The 19,720-nt window shown below is 37.0% G+C and overlaps 1 protein-coding gene across 1 annotated transcript in view; it reads left to right on the top strand.

The window, feature by feature from the left end:
* The window catches only part of CSMD3 (CUB and Sushi multiple domains 3), a 1,619,578-nt gene that overhangs the window by 905,076 nt on the left and 694,782 nt on the right, over positions 1-19,720 (top strand). The window contains exons 17-20 of the mRNA XM_082258441.1: positions 3,679-3,817; positions 7,820-8,007; positions 8,459-8,647; positions 17,675-17,791. Of these exons, the coding sequence (XP_082114567.1) occupies positions 3,679-3,817; positions 7,820-8,007; positions 8,459-8,647; positions 17,675-17,791 (633 nt within the window). The remainder of the gene's footprint in view (positions 1-3,678; positions 3,818-7,819; positions 8,008-8,458; positions 8,648-17,674; positions 17,792-19,720) is intronic.

Here is a 19,720-nt window from a genome sequence, read left to right as displayed (position 1 = left end):
AAGAATGTGCCTCATAGTTATCATAATTGGTCTCCCAAAGCACTTCATTACTGTCAGATGTAAAATTACTTTCCTAGAAATGCTGATGTTGGAAAATTAGAAAAGTCAGAAAGGATGTAAAATAAATAAACTCAATGATATATGAAATTATTTCATTTTTGCACAGAACATTTGATTCTATGTTCCTTTTTTTATTAATATGACACGATAGTTATTTATTTTGAAGCTCACTTAAGTATATTTTGTGGTCTGCAAGAATTGCAATTTTAGTTGTTAAAAGAATATAGCCCCCCCCCCCCCATTACTTTGTTCCTGTTTTATCTTCTTCCTCTATGCCCATCCTGTAGACTCATTTACCATTGCACTGTGTTTGAGCATGGCTGTTTCTAATATAACTCAGGGAAGGGTGACAATGCTACAGCTGATCTGAGCAAGGGTTGTCACTCTAGGCAGGGACATCCCTGTGGCTAAATTTTGCTGGTGCAATTTCATGAAGAGCAGCACATGTTAAAAAAGAATGACATTATTTAACATTACATGAACATGAGCACGACCATATTTTATTTAAGTGTTTGGAATGGGGTACAATTAACCTATGAGGTTGTATGATGTACCTTCTGAGTAGAGCAAAAAATTGAGCCATTTGATTAGGAGAAGTTTGTATGTTATAAAATACCAAACCGTGAAAAGTAAAGGCTTTAAAAAGTGAAATAACTATTAAAAAATATTAATTGAAAAGAAAAAGCATGATGCCACATTTCTGCAATATATTTTATATATATAGTATAGTGCCAACAGTTTCTGCAGCACTTGTTGTCATGTGACAAAATAACTCATGCGACTAGTGAATTGACCCTACTGCAATTTATTAATAGGAATCAGAATCCAATGCCATTTTGTTAGAGTCCTGGTTTAAAAAATGGCCTTGTATACTTTGCATGATGACAGTAGCACATGTATTGACAGCATTATCACAGTAAATACCACGCCATTTATTCAAAATTCTTTACTCCATATAACATCTGCAAGGTCTCTTGGTCACTAAATACTGAATAAAAGTAAAAGAGGACAGAAGATAATGGTAAAATTCAAAGACTAATAGCAAAGAGTAAGATCCAATGTAATGGTAATGGTAAGAATCCAAGGGCTAATAGTAAATAGAGGCAAATCCAAAAAAAAAAAAAAAAAAAAAAAATATATATATATATATATATATATATATATATATATATATATATATATATATATATATATATATATATATTTTATATATCTCGATTTACTTGGATGTGGATGCTTATTTGGCTGATCTGTGACATACTACACAATTTTTAATCCAAACCACTGTGTCCCTTGCATTGGACAGAGTGATGTAACAAGTGAATACAGTCAAATTCAACATCATCATGAAAAGCTTACCGAATCTGGTTGTAATACATTAACTCTTAGGTTTAACAAAACTGTGGTGTGTTGTTATACAGTATAGATTCAATAATTGCAAAAAATACCTGTTGATCTTACTGCAATTCAGTGAGCTTCTAACATCCTGTAATAAGCTGTCAGTGTTGCAATCAAATCTCAAACAAAATATATGAAAGGAGGAGGAGAGGTTCTGCAGTTCGAACACACTTCTAGCTCTAGGGTGACAACATTTCTCATTCATAGTTACAGTACAGTGAGTGAGCATTGTTACTCTAGGACAGAAACGGTGCTACTTGCATGATCACCAGGTGAAAATGAAAACAAAATGGAATAATAAAAAAATAAAAAAATGAATGCAGCCACTACATCTAAGGAAAGGGAAGCTGTGTTATAATAAAATGTGCTTGGGGGTAAAATATACTTTAACAATTTATTTAGCTAGCTGCCTAAAGTTGCTTTGTCATGCAGGGTATCAGATTATAGTTTTCAACAAGAGTTCTTACACAGTTAAAACAAAGAAAGTATATGGGGCAGTAACAAAATATAATAAACAATCATATATATAGAGTTCTTGGCTTTTTGCAGGAATGGGCTTATATTTCATGTGTGAAGGTAGAAGCTTATAACTTTTGTGATTGAGCACATTTCCGACTCCGGAAATATGTCATGCTCCCTATAAAAGTAGCACAATGACAGAAGATTTTTGCACATCATTAAATCATTCTTACCCCAACCTATTTTTTCAGATGTATGTGTCAGGTATTAACTGGTGTTCTAGTGTTCATTTCAAAGAGAGACTGTGTTACATTTCAATCTAAACTGTTAGATATTCAATCACAAAAATTAAATCTATAAGTCCTTCTAATACAGGTAAATTTCTAGCACGCTGAAAACTAGCAAATGTGAAGAAAAAGTTCTAACTCTAAAAATTATAAACTACGAATGTCAGTTTCATAACCTAATTGATAACTATTATATTTATTTATTGATCGTTTGTTATGGATTTCTCCAATAAATAGGCAGTTATACACAAAATAACATAGTTCACTAGCAAAAATAATAATGATAAGAATAATCATCATACAAGCAAAAGAGTAAAGCCCTGTACACACGCACCGATTGTCAGCCGAACGATCGGCCGTCTTTTGTCCAGTACTGTCGTGTTGGTTGAAAAGTGCTCAAGACTGCACACGAATTTTGACGGCCAACAACAACCAACTTCAGAAGTGATGTCATGTGATGGTTAACTTTCTGTGTGTTTTTTTTCTTCTCTGAGCATGCCCAGTCTTGCTCATCTGGCTTTTGTCGGCCGAAATCTGTACTGACTGACGAACAATCGGCCATTCTGGTGACGGCCAACAAAAATTTTATAGCATGCAGACCAGATTTTGTTCGGCCGAAAAGTCGCAGTCGGTTGTCGGAAGCATCATACTAACAAGCCGACAATCGGCCAATCGGACGTTGGCCGAACATTTACGGCCGACAATCGGTGCCTGTGTACGGGGGCTTTAGAAAAGGGTGAGGGTGGGTATAAGAGTTTCACTTTGAGAGGATAAGAACTGCTCATTGGTCTATAAGTAAGTAATCTCTATCCAATGGCTATAGGAGGGACCAAGGAAACTTCTAAGATTAAAGTATCTTTCTGTGAAAAATAAATACAAAAATGAAGTGGTACATTTTTGCAATATAAGAACATTTCTCCATGTTTGTCTTTATTCAAAATGCTTCAAAAATCCAGCAAGCCCCTAACTAAAATAAAAAAAAATCATCACAAATTAATTTTTAACAGACCCATTATATATTTTCTGATCTTCAATTAGGAATAATAGTATATACATTATAAAGCGTCTACACACTGATGATGTCAATCCTCCAACTAATTTATTCAAGTCATACAAACTGACAGTCACCACCTGTATTTATGTCACTCCAACACATTTTACCAAGATTGGGCTTAGTTGTAGGGCTCGGTGATTTGGCCCTTTCCCAGTGAAATGTGAGGTAAGGGTTTGGCTACAGGTGGGGTCTGTAAGTTTGTTTGACAATAAAAAATACTTGAAGGAATGGCATCATCAGTGTGTGTCCACTTTCTTTGGACCAGTTATGCGCTGGAGCCCAGATGGTCACCTGTGGCCAGCATCCTTTACACCTTGGGATTAGGGGTTGAACAGTAATTAGAGTTGTGCTCGCACAGGACATTCTGTAACAAACTATTAAGATGGTTACTAATATGAAATTTATATTTTTCCCTGACAGCTCCCTGTGGCGGTCACTTTTCATCTCCCAGTGGAGTCATTCTTTCTCCTGGATGGCCTGGTTATTATAAAGACTCTTTGAACTGTGAATGGGTGATTGAAGCAGAACCTGGACGCTCCATTAAAATCACATTTGAAAGGTTTGATTTTTTCACATCCCTATATAAATATTACAAAATTATCTTTCATATAATTGTGCATTTATATATCTGTACACTTAAAAATATATTTACTACAATAATACATTCAAATTTGTGCTTACATGCCCATTCTTCTGATTCAATTAGATATTCTATTGGGGGTAGGTTTGAACAACATGACTGTGATTCTATATGTGTGTGTGTGTGTGTGTGTGTGTGTTATAGTTAGTAGGATAAGGATCAAGAAGCAGAAAGAGAGGTGTTGAAAGCACAGCTACACAGAATGAATGAGGCAGAAGCAGAGGGAGCATTGTATTTAGATACAGCTTCTATACCACAAAGAAGAACAGTGATCAGAACAATAGTGGCATTGCCAAACCTCAATCCAAATCTAGTAAGACTGGCAAGCAGAGGCAGCTTTTGCTTATGTAGCACTGCCCCCTAGGGAGCTGCTGAGAATTACACTTCTTGGGTTCCCCTTGGTTACAATTAGCAACTGAGTGCAGACAGATGGCATTAAAAGTTATTGGCTCAGACAATGAACAGTCCAGGGGATTTGTTTTTTTTTTTTATTTTATTTTAGAACTTGGATGGGAGAAGGGAATGAGTGGGATACTCCAACTTTGAACTATGCACAACTTGAGGACAACTAGTTGTAGTGTGTGCGGCAAGGCCGCTGCTTCACCTTGCCACTGTAGTGAAGTGAATGAATATGATCCTATGATGATTTATCTTCAGGGCCCTAGATTGGCACACCCTTTCTCACTTTGTGAGTGTGCTAGCTTCTGTCCACTGACTCTCCACTGGAGTGCTCCCCTTCCTGGGCAGAGCCCTGGCAAGCTTCCCGGTACTCACGGACACTGTTTTTCCCTGGGTTGCTCTGCCTTCACCCCCATCCATCAGCATACAATGGACCTCCTGGCACAGCACCACACTTCTGGTCCACAAGGCCGACAGCCTGTGACCACCTTCCTCAGCAACAGGAGGAGAGACAGCCATAACCCTCCTCCTAGGATCTGACTTCCCACCCAAATACACCCTTTCACATGTGCCTGTGGCTTTTATAGTGTATCCCAGTATGCACCACTGTTGTGCCTACCCACTGGGATAGTCATAAAAGCCTGTGTTACCGACTGGGTTTCCCCCACTGTCCAACATGACCCCCTATTGGATACAGTGAGGACACTCCCTAAGACCAGATGAATCACACATGGACACATGCAACAGGCCTAACTACTAAACAGGCTCCCCTGTGAAGCAGGCAGACCAAACTTTACTTTTCCTAGCACCTACCTAGGAGGGTGCTACACTTAAATGATCTCACACCACAGATGTACAGCTGTTAGGCTACAGGAGTTCTTAGGTACAGAGTCATGTCAGAAAGTGAACTTTTATTTTTCTGGGCAAAGGGTACATTATGTAGGGTACTGATGGGGCACAATTAACTTTTTTAGATGATCTCTATAAAATAGCACATTTCCAATTTTTCAATTCAGATTCACTTTAAAGTTTTATGATAAACCATTGGTGATGATAATGCGGTTTGATGAACCCCAAACTGAGTGGGGAGAATGGGATATTATACAAAACACAATGTCACCCTTATTGCTACAAAATTGTGCAATTCAGTGACGAAACAATCAGATTAAACTAGAGCAGGGAGTTATCTAAACCCTGTTTATCCAGGATCTGCAAAGCATGTTAATGGAATCACATTCTAAATGGTTATTTGACTGTCATTAGCAACATTAAGCCATTGACCTTTAATGAAGCCCAGCCATAAAATAGTTGTTAAAACATTCTAGTTTACAGCACCTTTGTCGAGACAAACGCTCAGTCTCATTAAGGCCCCAGTAGCAGGGTTCCTAAACTGGAGTCTGGTAATGACCATCACAAATATCCATTAACCTTTTTGCTGCCATAGCCAATTTAACATTTTTTGCACACATGCTAAAAGGCAGATTTTAGCCCTAAAGATTTGTTTAAAAATCGATATATCAAACACATGTTTTTAGTACAAGATACACTAAAGTTAATGTTAGTGTACTCAAACACAGATTATTACTCATATTTTGGTAAAATACCATTTATAAAGATGATGTTGCATTGACTAAATAGATACCCAACATTTAAAGTTTTAAAATTGCTCTCATAAAATAGTGACAAACTTTACTCCCCAAGTTATCCATAGACAATGTTTTAAAATCCCTTACAGGTTATCGGTTTAGAGTTAACTATAAATAAGGGCCTTAAAATCATTGCTCACACTCCAGCATGCATGGCATTCTATAAAATGCATAGCACAATTGTCATTTTCTTACAAAGCCATAAAAAAAACATATTTAATGCAATGAATTTACATGGACGGGGTGGGGGGGAGGGGTTAAACAATATTTTTTTTTATTTGTCACTTTCATTTTTTAAAACTTTTTAAATAACTTTATTGCTATCACGAGGGAGAGCAACAGCCCCATGTGATAGCATATTATATGGACAGGTTTTCTTTATTTAGACATCAGGGGCCTAAAAGACCCCAAAGGCCTTATCGGCACTCCAATGAAACCAATGGGGCTTAAATCATACCACGTAATCTGGGAATATTCATATAGTTAGAGAAGTAAAATTAGGAACTGCCCACTAAATTTATACTTCAACGCTCCAACATCACAACCCTCAGCTATTTTAATTAGGTGAAAATTGGCTTAATGACATCCTCTAGATCATCCATAAAATATTATTTCAAGGTGACAGCTCTCGGTGCTCTCCCAAAACTTTCCATGAGTGTTGAGAGTCATTCATTAACGCTCATGTTGCAACAGACCAGGCTACTCTGTAGTGAAATAGAATTTATTGAGGAACCAAAATCCAGAAGAACTTTGCAAGTAATTTTCCCTTTTAACCATATTTATTTTGATATTGAGATTGTCTATTTTGTGATTTTTCACTGTCAATATTTTCATGCACCAGTTTTCCTATTCTTTTATTTAAACAATATTTAAAAAATCATTAGGCTGATTCTCTGAATGCTATGAGCAAGAAACTAAAGAATCCTTGCCTATTTGAAAAATGCTTGAATATTTTAAACTTTGATACATTTCTGCCTGGCATGGCAGTGAGTATCAAAGATATTTCATAAAGAAGTTTTACAGTTTCACTGAGTGCTATACTTCTTAAAATCTGATATTGGTGTCCAACCAAGCAGCTGTATGCATCATTTGCAGCTGCACTTCCACATCTTCTTTCCCCCTTCCCAGTCACAGAATTAATCAGTGGAGAGGAGGGGTGGTCAGAGCAGCTGCTGCATAGGAGAGCCATATTTCTAAACAAAAATGGAAATTACCCCAATTTCTAACTAGCTTTTATAGTAAGGTGCACAATGGAAGGCTTTGCAATGAGTAAACATAACAACATTTTTCCCCACACACTTATCAGCTAGCTAGAAAAAAAAAAAAAACAAAACAGACAAAACAGATATTTTTACCTACCCATTTATGATATTTCGTTTTCAGAATATGTGTACCACAGTTCAATACTACCCATTATGCTGTCTTCTTTTTTAGACATTTGTCCTTATATGAGCATAATATGTCTTGGAATGTTTATGGAGATTCCCATGTTTACTTACACACAGATGTGGCACATTTTGCTGAAGGCAAATTTTCTCAGCAGCAATATTTAGGTAGCATACTGTAACTGGGTCATTTTGCATCTCTGCCCTCTCCATTGAACTCTAGAGTTCTGGGAGCAGAATGCACCACATGGTAAGCTGCCCAATGGGCTGCAAATAATGTTTGTTCATGTAATGTTTTCCATCTGTAGATGCCTTCTTAAGCACCCAACACAGCTGCAGAAACGCAAGCGTTGACATAACTAGGAAAAAAAAAAAATTGCATTGTTGTATTCCAAATAGTCTCTGCCTATGGAATGCAGTAAATAGTTGAACTGAATTAGGTAATGCGTGAATAAGTAATTAAACTGCATTTATCTTTTTTTTTTTTTCAGATTCCAAACAGAACTTAACTATGATGTTCTGGAAGTACATGATGGCCCAAACTTATTATCACCACTTGTGGGTTCATATAATGGCACACAAGTCCCACAATTTCTATTCAGCAGCATGAACTACCTCTACCTGCTCTTTACAACAGACAACAGCCGATCCAATAACGGTTTCAAGATTCATTATGAGAGTAAGTAGGATGCACATTAGTATACTGGCCAGTAATTTGCTAAATGCTGTTTTTTTTTAAACAAAGATGTGGGTCAATCAATTTGGATGTATTGAATCCAAACAATTTTCAGTTATACAATAGCCTGTCAAACTTATAATGAACCAAAATGTGCCATTTACAAGCTCTGTTGTATGTAAAATGAAAGGCTTTGTTTGTCCCATTGTGTATAGCACAACCCATAATCTCAGTTCTTAAAGCATTGATAAATTGCACATGAGTAAGTGTCTCGTGTTACTCGTGCATCTTCAATGTTTGCTCCCTTAAAATCGTTAATCAGGTGCAAGATAGTCATTTTGTTGCACCTGTCCTAACCCCATTGGCTGTGAAAATGACCAGTAATCTTCAACAGTAAGAAAAGAAAAAAAAATGTTGTCAAATCTATTTGTTTTTTCCATTTTTTTTTTTGTAGGTGTAACAGTTGATACCCACTCGTGCTTGGATCCAGGGATACCAGTGCATGGTCATCGTTATGGCTATGATTTTTCCATTGGATCTACAGTTTCCTTTGCATGTCAGCCTGGCTATACACTCAGCCATGAAGAACCATTGCTATGTGAAAAAAATCATTGGTGGAGCCATCCTTTGCCAACCTGTGATGGTAAGAGACTTTTAAATTAAGTATGCTTTTTAAACACATTATGAAAAAAAAATCCAAATAAAATCAATTAAACATAGTGTCCATTCCACCATTCACAAAAAAATGCTCCACTTATAAATTGGATTATTCGTTCAAATAATGTGCTTCCAACCAGTATATAAAATGACAATATTCCACACGGTGCTCCACCCAGAACTGAACGTTCATTGGTGCTCCATCCACCTTGAGAAAGTGTAAAGAGTCATCAGCACACCCCCTGGCAAGCATAAACCCACCAGAACACAGGGACAATATGCTCAATCAAATAATGGGATACGATTCTCCACTCCCATAGACCCACAGAACTCCTCTCACAAGATGAAAGGGAAAGACAATAGGAGATTTTTATATGTGGCTTTTTTTTTTTTTTTTTAGATGAATGAGACTATATAAAATTGGCCTGTAATGTTTATAAAACTCTTAAGATTTTAAGACTTCCCCTTTATTAGTTAGTTGTTAATAGACTACAAAAATAATGTATATAACTGGCCCCGTTTTCCTTTTTCTAATACGTCAAGTGGAATCTAAAACTGAAGATCAACTATGATCTCTACTTATTGGTATTAATGGCCTTTCAGTATCTAAGCCTTTTGAATAGTTTAAAGCCTGGATATCAGCTTTAAAATAATGGATGCAAAATTGTAGACACTCCATTTTCTGGTGTTAGGCTTACCCAGAAATATTTATACATTTTTTTAAACATAAATTACATTTTTTCACCACCTAACTGTTACACTTGTTCACTGCAAGCCAATAATGCATAAAATAAAGTCAATAATGTTACGTGTTATTGCTTACCATTTGATAAAATCCTTAAGGTCAAGGACTCATGCCAGGCTTACAGAGTAGCTTTCATCATGAACTCCTCTTCATTGTGATACTGACGTTAAGTCTTATAGCATTAACTTAACTTTCAGTGACGGGAATTTCTTTTGACACATGTTAGGTAGAATGGCAGGAAAATATGCATGTCCATCTAATTTAATCGTATACACAGTAGCTTTGAAAAGTGATGATGGGCCAGAGGGCCTCTTATGATTAAACGCAATTAAAATTTTAAAAACACATGTTACCCAAACATGAAGGTCATAACAAATAGTATGTATCTGACAGCAAAGTAGTATGGTTGTAGAATTGAAAGTCCACTTTTTAGGTGTGTGCAGTGCTACTGGAATTTATGCTAATATTAAATGTATTTAATACCAATTTATTATTTTTGAATTTTTTGTTTTGAAACTAGTGTATTTATCTGAAGCACTTTCAATTAGAGTGGTGCCTAACTTACTAATCATAATTATTAAAGTAAACCTGTCATGGAAGGAATACAGAGTTTATCATTCCTAATCTTTTTGTATAAAAATGTTAGCCATTTGACATTTATATTGATCTTCTTGCTTTAGTTCTTTTAAATCACTGACCGAGAGTAAGTAAAAGTACTTTTCTCAGACTTTAATAAGCTACATAGTTCCAACGTATTGAAGCCAGTGTGATTGAATTACTAAAGGAGTAAAGCAAATAAAATGTTTACCACTCATAGTTATTAAGGTGATGTGGCGTCCCCTTGTGGATATCCGATCACATGCAAATGAAATTAAAAAAAAAAAAACTCTCTGACTACTGACTGACTCTCAGAATTTAACGTTGCAAAGTGTACAGTGAATACCAATGAAGTCTATGGGGGGGGGGGGTAAATCTTTTAATTTTGCCATTTTTTAGAGCAAATAAGCAAGATATTGTTAACTGAAAGGCATGGAAAGCTGGTCATTGCCATAGGAAACATGCACCAATACCAAAAAATAATAGTTTCCCTACATAAACTTGACAGCTCCCCTAACAGCTCTGACAAACACTGACAACATGGCTACCATGAGACCACCATAGAAAGGGTCTGGGTTGTCCATTACTTTTGATTATTGGTTCTTGTGACTCAGCTGACAAGTAGAGTTGAACGGACACCTGGATGTCCGTGTTGGGCGGGTTCGGCCGAACTTGAAAAAAAGTCCGTGTCCGTGTCCCGGACTTTTTCCGAACTTTACCCGGACACCGAACCCCATTGAAGTCAATGGAGACCCGAACTTTCAGGCACTAAAATGGCTCTAAAACACCAATGGAAAGGGCTAGAGTGCTGCAAATGGCAGCAAAATGTAGATAAGAGCATGGCAAGTGCTCTTAAAACAAATCCCCTTTAAATTAATTTTTTAATAGCAGATTAGAACAGCAATCTGTAGTGAAATATAGCTGAACGCTGCACACAACAGACTGCTAAAAATAGATTTTTTTCTCCCTCCTCCTCCTCAGTGGGCTCAACTGAGGGCAAAAAGATTGTTCACTGCACCACCCCCAAACAGCAAAATCGATGTAGACTGTCCCTGCCTAATCTCCAGCCTGTCCCTAATATGCTCAATAAGATCGTTCACTGCACCACCCCCCACACAGCAAAATCGATGTAGAAGACTGACCCTGCCTAATCTCCAGCCTCGCCCTAAAATGCTCTAATAACTTTCCCTGCCTGCACTCCGACCTGTCCCTGCATTCTTTTCAGACACAATTTTTCACAGAATCACTGTCTGTCCCTAATCAGCAGCCAGCACTTGAGCCCACTGAGGAGGAGGAGGGAGAAAAAAATCTATTTTTAGCAGTCTGTTGTGTGCAGCGTTCAGCTATATTTCACTTAAAGTGCACCTGTGCCCAGACTAAACATATTTACATATTAACAAGCACAGGTTTAAAAAACAAACTGTTGCTAAATCTGCCGCTAAAGCATTGTGGGGAAATGTATATTTAAATTTAACAACAGAAGCAATGAAATCACATGTCCTTTCCTCCTATTTTATTTTAAAAATATAAATGTGGCAGCTTGCAAGTCTTCCAAAGTCTTCCAAAGTCTTCCAATAGAAAGCAAACAACAAGTGCTTTAAGCTATTAGAAACTGACTAAAACCCAACTTGGGTGCCTCTGCTGTGATTTTTAGTGATCAGGTTTTCTACAGTACTTGAAGCTACAGAGGTCAGTAAGGGCTTGAACTAAAGCTCTTTTGCTGCTTGTTAACAACATGTAAATACTTTAATGTACAGTAAATAATCTGGGCACAAGTGAAATTTAACCAAATATGGACATTGGATGTGCTATACATGCACAAAAAATGCACTGAAGTACATAGGATGTGTGTTGAATGTCCTGGCCTTTTTTGATGCTCCCTCCCCCTCCCTTCCAGCATTTTCCAGCAAATGTTATTTTGACAACCAGGAGTTGCAATGTTATCCAATGGCTATTATAGCCACTGCTGACAACATTTTTCTTTTACAATTTATATTTATTTAACCCCATATTAACTCTTAATGTACCATACTCAGCCCTAATAAACTTGTTTCCCCTTCTCCTCTTTTATTATTATTGTTATTATTATTATTATTATTATTATTATTATTATTATTATTATTATTTTGCTGCAATTTTTTTGTTTATTTTTCCAACCTGTTAATATGTAAACACTTTTTTTTTTCAATTTATTTTGATCATAAATTGTTTGTGTTGTAATAAAGTATGTTGATATATAGAAATATATACCGTGCCAACACTCAATATCCAGCAGCCAGCAAAAACAAACGATGATTTGTAAAAAAACAAAAACAATAAATAAATAATGCAGCGCTGATAATAAGATATACCATATAAAGTGCACATCCTGTATTTGCTTAAATTTGCACATATACTTGCCTTTTTAGTTTTTGTAAAGTGTATACAATTTCGTATTTACTCATGTGAGTTTGCACATTTTTGTATAATTTTGCACATATACACTTTTACTTTTTCGTACAAGTATTGATACAGGATTTGCACTTTATAGGGTATATATATATCGTATTATCAGTGCTGCATTATTTATTTATTGTTGTAATAAAGTACAAATGAAAAAAAGATCTACATTTTGATTTATAAATACATTTTCAATGCTTTGCACCATCATTTTACATTTAGTGTAATTTTAAACAGAACAATTTATAGAATACATGTTTTAACGTTTAATTGTGTATTTGTCTGTGGATTATGTAAAACATTGAATTGATTTTTGCGGGACAGTATTACTAAAAGAAAAAAAATAAAATGTATTGCTTTGTTATCTTAAGTAATAACTAAGTTATTGCCAAATGAAGGGGAAGAAAGATCAAATCCACACAATGGATAAATCAGAAGAAGGGAGATGCAGGCAACTACAAATTCTTAGGTATAGCTTCCTCTCCAGCAGGAAGCATAGTAGTAATTCCCTGGAATTTAGGCTAAAACATTTGCTGGTTCACTACCAGAAATAGGAATTAACCTTTATTGCAATGCATAATATTTTTCTCTTGTCAGTAGTGTTGAGCGAACACGGACTGTATTATTCGTGTTCGTACCGAATAATTGGATTTTTGTTACCCGAACACGGACCCGAAAACTTTACTGTATGTTCGGGTTTAAAATCCGTGTTCGGTCATTTTATTTCCTGTTTTGTATGTAATGGCGTGCTTTTAATGGCGGGCTTTCAACAGCCAATCAACAAGCGTTTAACTGGTGTGCACCATCACAGCCATGCCTACTAATGTATTAGTAGCTGTGATTGGCCATCTGAAGCATGTGACCATGTCTTTATAAGTTTGAGAGCCCCAGCGCGCCGCATCATTCTGCTGTAGTTTAGGGACAGAGCACACATCATACGTGCTGGCTGCTGATTAGGGACAGACAGTGATTCTGTGAAAAATTGTGTCTGAAAAGAATGCAGGGACAGGTCGGAGTGCAGGCAGGGAAAGTTATTAGAGCATTTTAGGGCGAGGCTGGAGATTAGGCAGGGTCAGTCTTCTACATCGATTTTGCTGTGTGGGGGGTGGTGCAGTGAACGATCTTATTGAGCTTATTAGGGACAGGCTGGAGATTAGGCAGGGACAGTCTACATCGATTTTGCTGTGTGGGGGGTGGTGCAGTGAACAATCTTTTTGCCCTCACTTGAGCCCACTGAGGAGGAGGAGGGAGAAAAAAATCTATTTTTAGCAGTCTGTTGTGTGCAGCGTTCAGCTATATTTCACTACAGATTGCTGTTCTAATTTGCTATTAAAAAATTAATTTAAAGGGGATTTTTTTAAGAGCACTTGCCATGCTCTTATCTACATTTTGCTGCCATTTGCAGCACTCTAGCCCTTTCCATTGGTGTTTTAGAGCCATTTTAGTGCCTGAAAGTTCGGGTCTCCATTGACTTCAATGGGGTTCGGTGTCCGGGTAAAGTTCGGAAAAAGTCCGGGACACAGACACGGACTTTTTTTCAAGTTCGGCCGAACCCGCCCAACACGGACATCCAGGTGTCCGTTCAACTCTACTTGTCAGCTGAGTCACAAGAACCAATAATAAAAAGTATTGGACAACCCAGACCCTTTCTATGGTGGTCTCATGGTAGCCATGTTGTCAGTGTTTGTCAGAGCTGTTAGGGGAGCTGTCAAGTTTATGTAGGGAAACTATTATTTTTTGGTATTGGTGCATGTTTCCTATGGCAATGACCAGCTTTCCATGCCTTTCAGTTAACAATATCTTGCTTATTTGCTCTAAAAAATGGCAAAATTAAAAGATTTACCCCCCCCCCCCCCCAATAGACTTCATTGGGATTCACTGTACACTTTGCAACGTTAAATTCTGAGGAAGATTTGTGAAAATGTTTGCAGATCAAACCCAGGGAAATTAACCCATTCTTAGTGTATAGGCACATTAACATATTAGGATAGCGCAGGAGCAATTCAGGACAAAAAGTTAAACTTTAAAAGTGTTCTCTTGGCAAAGTTACTATCTATAGATGTTCCCTATGACCTAAAAAATCTTCATTTTTTGAGTTCAGGTTTACTTTAAAAAGAAAATATTTGTTGCAGACTGGTAAAGGAATCAATTTTTTTTAAAACATCCATCATGAATACCAGTGGACTGAAAGGGGTCTGGCACTTTTATTCTCAGATACCATATAAGTGCATAATTTAATACATTGATTTATTTTATATTTCCCTTGTCGTTTCCTTTGATTTACCTTTGTTCATAACTGATGAGCTGCTTTCAGTGTCCTACTTCAATGACTGATAATTTAATCATGCATCTTTTTACAGTATATGGGCACAGTTCCATCACCTAAACGGGTTCCTTTTTACCAGTGCCAATGAAATATAGTAGCCATGTAGGAATACGTTCACGCTGAGTCTGTTATTTAAACCTCTGATTAAGATCTGGTTTAAAGTAGCCAAGTTTTTTGTTTTTTTGTTTTTTTTTAATAAGGACAAGGAAAAATAAAAGTTACAACTAGTCTTTGAAAAGTTTATATCTTAAATAAACCATGAGAAATGATAATGGCTTTCTTGCAGAAGCTCTTGAATGCTATTCAGATTTTTTTTTTCTGAAATAAACTTACCTGCCTAGACTTTTCTTTGATTGATCAGAGGATTTATAAAGATTGTAAAGTTTGCACTGCAGCATGATTGGAAGAATAGTCCTAATGGGTAAACAGAATCTGCTAAGAATTCACAGAGCCATTTCATTTCCAAACTTCTATTAGAATTGATTTTTCTTTACAGGGATAGCATTATAAACAGGTTTGGTTAAGTTTTTACTGTCTTTTAAATGGACAATATGTTCTAAAAAAGAAAACTCCAGACAAATTTTAAAGGTTTGATACTTACTAAATACACAATCTCTACACATTGTGTGATTTTCTGTAACATACTTTACTATGTGCATAATTATGGAAGTGATTAGGGAATGAGTAGGAGCTATGACACACTCATAACACACACATAATTGTATAGAATGTCCATACTTCAAATTACTGTATTTTTTGAAAAGATATCTCAAGAAGTTAAACTCAGAAAGAACAATCTGTACCTATAACAGTTTACAGAATATTGCATACTCTATATTATTGCTTGTATAAACTAAAGTGTCTAGTTCTGCTTCTTCTACATTCTTTCTTCCAAGCTACACTTTGGAGAAAAAAGTTTAGCTATTGGCCACAGCAACCAAGCCCCTTGTTTGTTTGAAAGATGCAAACTGGTTGATGGTGGCCATAATGTGCCAGTGGGGTTGATTTACTAAGATTCGAGAGTGCAAAGTCTGGTGCCGCTCTGCATAGAAACCAATCAGCTTCCAGCTTTTTTTTTGCCAAAGCCTTATTGAACAAGCTGAAGTTAGAAGTTGGTTGGCCACAATGCACAGCTGTACCATAGTTTGTAGTGTCCAGTTTTAGTAAATCAACCCCATTGTGTTTTAGGACTAAACAATGTTTTTGTCATTGTCAAAGTGATATTTGCTTTTTCCAGTTATAATCACTGTTTGATATATCCCCAACAAGTAAAGACTGTCTGACTCTAATGGGATGGGACTGATTATAATGTGATGGGACAACTCTAATACAAAAGGGGGACTCTGACATAATGGGATTTGACTCTGATGTGATGGGGGACTCTGGTGTGATGGAGAGATAATGATCTGAAGGGGGCTTACTCTGCAGTAATGGAGAAGACTATAATGTGAAAGGGACTGACTCACACACAGTCAGTGCCAGCAGAGAGAGCTAAAAAGACAGAAAAACAGGGAGAGGTAGCTGGAGGAGACAGTATGCCCCCCCCTACCTTTTTTACTGCTCCCCCAGATCAGACAGACTGGATCCTGCCTTGATAACCAACCTGCTGCTATAGCATTTCACAGGCTAGACTGTTTTGTCCGGTTGTGCAGGTGTGGAATTTCTATTTGTCAATGACAGCAGCAGGCTGGTCATAGGCAGGGATGGATGTCAGTCAGGGGATGTTGACATAGCAGCTGCAGGAAGTGACATGGCTGTTAAAGGGGTGGCTTCACGCTCTGAAATGCTGAATTCAAACTTACTGTGTCAGGGAAGAGAGAGAGCATGTGAGGGGGGGTTTAATCAGAGAAAGAGCTTACTACTGTGGTGGTGGAGGTGAGCAGTAATGAGTAGGCTTCATTTAGCAATGCCCTGTGAATATTAAAGTCAGGCATTATGAGGTATGTAAATAGCCTACACCTATAGCAAGGATATTATTCACCTTTAATCAGAGCTGCAGTTTATTTTAATTTACAAACACCCCTTACCTTTTTGTAATGGTGCACTAATCCTTTAATCTGCATAAGTCCAGCCTCATTGGCCATCAAAAAGTCACTGCCTAACGTATAGAACATTGGATAAGCACTAAAAACAATATATTTTCCAACAAAATTCAAATAAATGCGGCATTCAGTGCATCATTTCGTTTAAATTGAGTTATGTGACCACCAGGCTGAATAAGAGTTCACATAGGGGGGCTATAGGGGGAGGAAAAGGTAAGTGAAGCACTGTCAATCATACTTTGGGAGTTGCCCCTACAAAATGTTAGGGTTGGGTAGCTGGGAGGTGACGTGTTGAATTTCCCAGGCATGAAAACAGAGCATGCAAAGACAGAGTAGCAACACAGAAAACTGAGGATAGGCCTGCATAACATTGCCACTCTCAATAAGGAAGTCATATGAACTGCCAGAATCACCAAGTATTTACTGATGAATAATATATTTTTAAAGAAAACTTCAGATAAATATTTTGGAAGCTGAGAACACGTACGTTTTTGGGATTGCTGACACTTTAACCTGGCTATTACACCAAGAAGTACAGCCAGTTCAAACATCATTTACAACATGGTATTTAAATAACTGGAACAGCTGGCCCTTAGCATGACACCTATTAAGAATAATTTCTAGCACACACTGAAATGTATTTTGCAGCAGATACCATGTTTACCATTGATGGCTAAACAAAAGTCAGTTCTAAAGAACCAAGTTTCATCATGTAGTTTTGAAAATGAAAATTCGTATTAAAGCCAGAAAAAAAAGCTGTAATCATTTTTCTTTTCAAACATTTTTGTTTTTGTATATTAAACCTATTTTTTCATGGTATAAGTTGTTTTTAAAAGTAACTGTGTCATGCATTTCTGCCTTCAGCTTTATGTGGTGGAGATGTCAGAGGTCCCAGTGGCACAATTTTATCTCCTGGTTACCCTGAGTTCTACCCAAACTCTTTGAACTGTACCTGGACAATTGAAGTGACCCATGGCAAAGGTAACACATTCTTGATAGTATTGTGTTTATTGTTGATAGTATTGTTTATTGTGTTTATTGCGTTGCGCCTGTTTAAAATTAACCATTGTTCCAACACTGTAAAATACAATGGATATTATAGAGAACTAACAGCATATACATGTATACATGTTTGCTCCTCATTACAAGATGCTTTGGAACTCCCAGTTATTTACAGTTTTTTTTTTTTTTTTTCAATACTGATAACAGCAATAATGGATTACCATAATAGAAATTTAACTATGCGGTCAGCAGCAAAAGCTCTAGTGCTAATTAATGAGCAATCAAAGACATTATAAAAAAACTCATCCAAATATTGTGCACCAAAATATCATTAATTAATGTGCTCTAAACAAATAATAAATAATTGGTGCAAAAAGTATAAAGAAACCCCCTAAACCCAATGTGCAAATACGTGATATAGTGTAAAATAATTCTGTAGTAAAAGTCCAAAAAACAGACTGTGTACTGGGTCCTTAAAATATATCCATCCATATGAATGCAATCCTCCTGCCACCAATGGCCAGATGCATAATGCCAATATATCCTGGGTATAGTGATGGTGACACCGTCTGTGCTGAAAGTGATAGGAATTCCCAGTCACCGGATAGTAGTGATTCCTCTTACCGTATGGCAAGTAGAGATCCAAGCAAGCCTAAGTGGTCTCTGTGTCCCATATACAGGTTCCCAGCTTTTCCTCCCAATAGGGTTTCTCCATGAGATAGGTGACACTTCTGATGATCCCAAGGAGAAAACACAAAAAGGGGAAGCGGGCTCCTCATAGCGTAGTATCGTTTTATTAGATATAAAAATATATTCCCTTGTAGGGCCAATACAAGTAATTAAAAAGGAGTAATAAAAAGTGCTCTCGTGAAGTTATCCACGCTGACAACAGAGAGCCGTACAATGCCTGAAGGGCCAACAGTGGGGTGTGTTCAAGCTAGCAACTAAAATGAGGCGATGTGCGTCCCAGCTTGATGCATTTCATCATAAAGATGACGTCTTCCTATGACAAAACGCGTCAAGATGAGATGCACATCACCTCATTTTTGGTACAAGCTGGAACGCACGCCGCTGCTGGTCCTTCAAGTATTGTACAACTCTCCGTTGTCAGTGTGGATAACTGCACAAGAGCACTTTTTATTACTTCTATTAATTATTTGTATTGGCCCTACAAGGGAATATATTTTTATATCTAATAAACAATACTATGCAATGAGGAGCCCGTTTCCCTTTTTTTGTGTTTTTTCCTTGGGATCATCAGAAGTGTCACCTATCTTGCGGAGGAACCCTATTGGGAGGACAAGCTGGAAGCCTGTATATAGGTCATGAAGACTACTTAAGCTTGCTTGGATCTCTACTTGCCATATGGTAAGAGGGATCACTACTATCTGGTAAATGGGAATTCCTATCACTTTCAGCACGGAAGGTGTCACCATCACGATACCCAGGATATAATTGCATTACTCATCTGGCCATTGGTGGCAGGAAGATTGCGTTCATCTGGGTGGATATCTTTTAAGGATCCAGTACACAGTCTGTGTTGGACTTTTTTTTGGACTTTTACCACAGAATTATTTTACACTATATCATGTATTTGCACATTAGGTTTAGTGGGGTTCTTTATACTTTTTGCACCAATTATTTATTATTTTCTTTAGAGCATTTTAATGATATTTCTGTGCACGATATTTGGATGAGTTTTTTTATAATATGTTTGATTGCTCATTAATTAGCACTAGAGCTTGTGCTGCTGACCGCATAGTTAAATTTCTATTGTTGTAATCCATTATTCTTCATACGCCCAGCAGTGGCTTGTAGCAGCAGCCCTAACATTTGTAAACTCCATTTTTATTTCATATTTTATTCCCATCACATTTCTTTGGTGTGAGTGTACTTATAGGAAACACG

The sequence above is a fragment of the Pelophylax lessonae genome (genome assembly GCF_965119305.1).
Source record: "Pelophylax lessonae genome assembly, chromosome: 5".
Taxonomy (NCBI): domain Eukaryota; kingdom Metazoa; phylum Chordata; class Amphibia; order Anura; family Ranidae; genus Pelophylax; species Pelophylax lessonae.
Note: the sequence above shows the minus strand (reverse complement) of the source record. Positions and strands in the feature narration are given on the sequence as shown.